At 27.5% G+C, this 6686-nt stretch overlaps 1 protein-coding gene across 2 annotated transcripts; it reads left to right on the forward strand.

Moving 5' to 3' along the window:
* Positions 1–4227: 4227 nt before the first annotated feature.
* On the forward strand, positions 4228–6569 carry Msrb3 (methionine sulfoxide reductase B3). 2 transcript variants are annotated; one of them, NM_001162447.1, is given in 4 exon segments: positions 4228–4647; positions 4706–4878; positions 6049–6250; positions 6329–6569. In NM_001162447.1, coding segments are annotated over 3 exon segments (531 nt in total). In that variant the 5' UTR covers positions 4228–4468; the 3' UTR covers positions 6228–6250; positions 6329–6569.
* The last annotated feature ends 117 nt before the right edge of the window (positions 6570–6686 follow it).

Consider the following 6686-nt stretch of genomic DNA (forward strand, 5'->3'; position numbering starts at 1 on the left):
CAAAAATGTTTAAGATTAAATTTTTTTACAAGTTCAAAATTTGACATCAAAATCTAAAAAATTTGCAACATTTTTTGTAGTTGAAAAAAAAGTATTATTACCTACCTATAATGTTCAATTTTAAACAAGGTTTTCAAAAGTAGTTCGCATATTGTAACCAAAAATTCACATTATATTATAAACACAGTTTTTTTAGATAGATAATAATATATTGTAAGTTCCGAGGTAAGTTCAAATTTGGACGAAATTATAGATATTTAAATGGAGAATAAAGATTTTAGATATATTTTTGTTATTTAAAAATGGGTATTAATATAATATATGCTGACTGGTCATATTTGCTCAGACTCAAATTTTCGTATACTATGATTTTATATTAATTAATTAAAATTTAGCACAGTGACCCACATAATACCTACAGTGCATGAGAACAACAGAGGGTTAGTCGTTACGTACACACCTTTTTTGTGTGTCCATGTACACGTCACACGATAAGTACCAAGTCAAAATTGTAATAATTCGATTTTCAAGCATTTTTTGAGCAGCCGCGATAGGAAAGTAAATCAGTTGGTACTTTGTGGTATAAAAATAAAAAAGGTGGACAAGTGGATGTCATTCTGGTGATACAAGTGGGCAGTCTTGTAAAGTATTCGAATAAATGTATTTGAATAAAAGTACTTTAATACTTTTTTTGAATTCGAATACTATTGTAAATACTTTTTTTTATAAATATTCAAATACGTATTCTGAATGATTTTATTTGTATTTTTTATTCATTAAAAAAATACTTTTTTCCGAACCAGAAAAATAATTTTAAATTTGTGACAAGACATTTTATAAATCATGAACATTTTATTCTTTGAACGAAATATAATATTGGCCCATGATATGATTATTTTTATAAACACCAATGTGTTGTATCCCGTATGACCCGTATCAGCCGTATCGTATGTGGTCAAAATTTATAAATAACTTATGATTATGATGTATTTTAGATTCTGAGTGAAACGATGAATGTATTGATTTTACAATGATGAGTGTTTTTTTTATTTTTTGTATAATAATATGTCTTATGGCTGGGGGTCATTCTATTAATTTGTGCGACACCGAGAATGTTACCATGACGTCATTAGCATTTAATGTAATGTGTGTGCATGTGTGTGTGCGTCGACCGGTGGGGACCGGTTCCCGGAAATTAGCGATTATACAAACGTTATCGGAATCGCGGTGGCGTATTATCTATTAGTAACATTAGATATAGTCTGTTGTACAATAAATGTATTGATGATAAAAATAACTCATTGTAAATTATATAAATATAACTGTTATTGGTTAATATTGTTCAACGACGTCATAGAAACGTGTGTCGTTACGGTTTTTTTATCGTACCCTCTGTAAAAAAGTTTTACTTTATCCGTACGTACTCACAACACTCCCTTTTAGATTCCGAGTGGAACGATAAATGTAATGATTTTACAATGATGTTTTAGATTCTGAGTCAAACGATGAATGTATTGATTTTACAATGATGTGTTTTTTTTTTAATTTTTTAATTTTTTTTTTTGTGTCTGTCATCACCTTTTAGGACAGTAAAAGTGCTTGGATTTTCTTCAACAGTACCTTTTCTGATAGGAAAGTGAATCTAGTTGGTACTTTGGGGGGGGTCAAAAGTAAAATTTTTCCAATAGTTTTCAAAAGCGCCGTGAAAAACAAAAGAAAAATTAAGGAAAAACGGGAATTTTTACGCAAAATCTGTTATCGAGAAAATTGATTTTGGTTTTTGGTGTAACTTTAAAACGAATGACTGTAGATACATGAAATTTTCACTGATTGTTTATATTTCCATTTTCTATACATGATACATTTTTCAAAATATTTTGATTTGTTTTGAGCTGTTTACGGACAATTCCAGTTTCCAATTTAATTAGTTTTTTTTTCTATGAATGTCAATATAACTTTATTTGTTGAGTAAAAATACTTGAAAATTTACACCAAAAACTAAATTCAATTTTGTGAAAAATCGATTTTGCGTAAAAATTCCCGTTTTTCCTTAATTTTTCTTGGTGCTTTTGAAAATTACTGGGAATTTTAAATTTTGACTTCCCCAATGCACCAACGATATTCACTTTCCAATCGAACAAGATACTGAAGTTGAAAATCGAAGGATTATTTTGACTACTTATCGTGTACACTGACACAAAAAAAAAATTAAAAATTAAAAAATTAAAAAATAAAAAAAATAAAAATAAAAAAAAAACACACATCATTGTAAAATCAATACATTCATCGTTCCACTCAGAATCTAAAATGTCTACAAGAAAGTAAAATTAAATTTTTATGAGCGTTTGAAATTCAAGTTTTTACAACATTTGATATTCACGCGATTTCTCATACGTATAACGATTTTCTTATTTTGTTGTAATTGAAAAACCAATGACTGTAGATACTTGAAAATTTCACTGAATGTTTATATTAGAATTTTCTATACACGATAACATTTTGAACATAATTTGACTTTTTTTGAGCTGTTTACGGACATTTTCAGTTTTCAATTTTTTTAGTTTTTTTTTCTATAAATATCAATAAAGTTTAATCTGTTGGGCCAAAAAGTGTAAAAATTTAATATAACGCTCCTGATATATTGTTACAATAACAGTTGTAAAATATTAAAAATACATAGGCATCATTTTTTTTTGTTTTATAAGCATTTAAAGATTGAATTTTGACAAAATTTATCAAATTTTAATTTGAATAATTATTTTGTAGTTAAAAATTTATAAAATGTTCAACTTTTGTATCTAAGAATTGAAAATTTAGGACAAGATTCCACGTAAGTAATTTATTCTGTTACCAAAAAATCTAAAAAATACATTTACACAGTTTATTTTTATAGTCATTTTAAGTTCAAATTTAGACGAAATAACATATTGAAAAACCTAGAATAACTATTTTAGTTATTTTGTTGTGATTGTATAATATTATTCGTGGGTACTTGAAACTTCTAATGTATACTGTTATGTATCTATGATAGTACTACGATTTGTAGTTGATGTATAACGCGTTATAAGTACCTAATGGATATTGTGATATGATTAATTTGGAATTTATTATAGATACCTATTATTGGTCAATTTTTTTTTTTAATACCATAGACAAGTATATAATATATCTTATACCTAGACTGACATACCGTCTCTGCTCAGAATCGTTTTTCTTATACACAGGGCCGTAATTGGGTAGGGGCAACGGGGTACACGTGCCCCCAGCGGCAAATTTTAGGGGGCGGCCCTGCTTATACAGTGATATAAGATATTATATCATTGAATTCAAATTTAATACTATACATTACCACTTGTAACCTACTGTACAGCAGAGCGACATCCACTTACCCACCTATTTTTTGTAGTGCTTGTTATTCTCATTACAAGATTAATATTACGGTAAAAACACATTATCCAAAAAATGGACCTTGTGCCTTATTGTATATTGGCCATAGTTCTTGAAACTCGTGAGTATGTTTCATATTTCAGTACACACCGTCCTTTATTATTCATCACTAAAAGCGATTCTGTCGTTTAAAGTAAATATTGAAAAAAATTTATAATCAATAAATAACCTACTCAATAAATAATTGTGGTCTTTGAAACTTGTTTATTTTTACGAGTATAAAAACGTTACCTATAGTTCGTCTCCTCGTATCTAATATCAGATTGACATCGACATTCTTATGTCAACTTTATTCAGTAGAAACAAGACATATACATGTACCGATGTATCTGTATGTAGTGTAGATACTCTTAGTTTTTTTTTTTAATCTATTTGTAAGCATAGGAAATTTTCGATTTTTATTTTTGTAGATAATAATGTTTTCACTCAGTCATAAATCTTAACAATTTAATACGAAGATCATAATGAGTTGTTATAATAGCAGTTTTAAAACATTTAAGATACATATTATGCACGGTTTTAATATTTTATTCATACGCATTTAAAGTTTAAATTTTGACAAAATGTTTGTAATCACGAAAATGTGCAAATTATTTTTTAGTTACGAATTTATAAAATGTTCAAGGATAATAACATTGTATATTGATAATATTATGTTATATTTGTGGTTATAACCGTGGTTTAATTCCTGATGCAGTAGATATCACAGATATGACTGAATGAGCTGATAAGGCTAAACAAGCTTGACTGCTGCAGCTGGCTCAATAATAATTGTCTATGGTTAGTACTTACTTCTTACTCTGTAGTCCGCTATAAATTCCATCTGTTTGCGTTTGATGTGTTGATTATTAGTTACCATTGGTGTTTGGGCTCTGACCACATACGACTTCTACTATATACACATATACATATAATATTATACATTTACGTAATATTGCATTAATACGCATTTTATTTATAAACCGTTGAATAGTTCATGAAAAAAATTCTTTGACCCAGATATTCGATATTGTGTGCATGAATGTATTGTAGGAGTAGAATATTGTGTTTAACCCGTGAAATTTTACCGTTGAGAAACAAGATCGATTATATTAAAATAAGGACCATGAGTCAAGGAGAATCAGCCGACTTCAAGGCAGACTTGAAAAAACGTTTATCGCCCATTCAATACCATGTCACCCAAGAAAAAGGAACGGAAAGGTAACCATTTGTACTAACACATATAAAAACTAATAAAAATTGATGATTGTTTTTACAGAGCGTTTACCGGCAAGTTTAATAAAACTACAGAAGCTGGTTTGTATACTTGCGTAGTATGCAATGAAACATTATTCACTTCGGAAACAAAATTTGATTCTGGTTGCGGTTGGCCGGCTTTCAATGATGTTATCGATCAGAAAAAAGTGAAACTAACTACTGACACTTCAAATGGTATGTTCAAAGAGTTTCGGTAGTAGCCATGGTTTTGGTACTGTTCTCTTATTATTTTTATTTATTTTGTATCTGTCGAGGGATTGGAAACGCTACATAGTTAACAACACTTACATTTCATTTACGATTGCTTGTCAGTTGAATATTAGTAATATAATATTACTCTGCTATGATAATATATATGCTCATTGATTTGATTAAGATCAATTTTCTAAAGCTTCTTGAATCTTGATATTGCTCAATGTAAAAATATTTTCAACTTTGTAAGCAACACAATAACAATTTCATAAACTATTAATCTACTATAATAGGTGTTCCTTTTGTATTTTAATATTTTGGGTATTAATGTGAAACTTTGCTGGTAGTAAACTAGTGCAATAATCTGTATTTTAGTGTGAATGTTGGTTGTGAGTTTTTGAAACATCGAGTGCCTTTTTTTAAAATAATTATTTGAAGTTGTTTGATATTTAGATGCATCCCTTAGTTGAATATCTCATTAATGGAGTAAATGAAATAAACAATTTACCTATAAAATGGAATATTTTCTATGCTTGTGCAATCTCATTTTTTAATCTTTTAATTTATCATAATTTAATTTTTTAGCTCAAATCACAAAGTAGTCAAAATACTTTAGACAACGACTAATTAACAATATTGTATATTTTTTAAACACTATCTACCATTTTTAAAATGACAGTGTACATATTTATGCTGCAATGTTAATTTATTGCATAGATAAATAAACTCTAGTAGATAATAATATATTTTAAAAACTATGCTTCCGTAAATTACTATGTTAAAATATTATCTGGAGTAATTCCTTTTGTTAGGAAAGTATCAACTAACAATTGTCATTTAATTAATATCACTTTATAAAGTGAAACTAATCAAATAATGTTGTAATATATATTTACAAATATGTATTCGCTGTTAATCTTAAATCTCTTTTACCGATTAATTGTATAGGTAATAACTAATAAACATTAGGTATAACATTGCTACAGTTCTATAAAAACTAAAAAATTATAAGTTTTATAATGAATACCCAAAAATAGAATTTTCCATTATATTTATATACATATAAAACAATTTATGTGGTGTTGGTGGCGTTTCCTTCATTCCTCGAATATACAAAACAATGCTGTCGCTTTATGACGGTGATGGATACAGTTGGAGCAAATTTGCTGTTATTGATAACCAACCCAGGTATGATAAGAACTGAAGTGCAGTGTGGAAAATGTGATGCACATCTAGGACATGTTTTTAAAGACGGCCCACCACCAACAGGACGAAGATTTTGTATAAATAGTGCTTCAATGAATTTTCATCCAATAAATCAAGAGAAATAATAAATAAATGATCTTTGCACATGGTAATTACTAATTCATTATTATCATGAGGTTTAGTATATTATATCAAATTGTAATATATATATTTTGGTTTTTTCCAGAAATATTGGTTATATTTTGTTGCAGTTACTCACTACATATTTATTAACACAAAATGGATTTTAGTCAACATAAACATGTTAATATTTATTCGTGGAAGTTTCCATAATTTTATTTAACTAATACTTTATTGTGTCAATGATAATTTAACTATTAATTATCACCTAATAAGAAAATATTGTGATTAATGTAAAATATTTTAATATTTATTTGGAATTGGATAATAAATGTGTTTGTAAACAATATTTTGTTCTATTTTTCATAGTCAAATGAAATAATAATAATATTGATAAAAAAAAAGACAAAACTTCTTGGGATGTTTTTGTACAAATATTCTAAATTATAAAGATACTAAAATGG

This window comes from Acyrthosiphon pisum, chromosome A1 (genome assembly GCF_005508785.2).
Source record: "Acyrthosiphon pisum isolate AL4f chromosome A1, pea_aphid_22Mar2018_4r6ur, whole genome shotgun sequence".
Classification (NCBI taxonomy): domain Eukaryota; kingdom Metazoa; phylum Arthropoda; class Insecta; order Hemiptera; family Aphididae; genus Acyrthosiphon; species Acyrthosiphon pisum.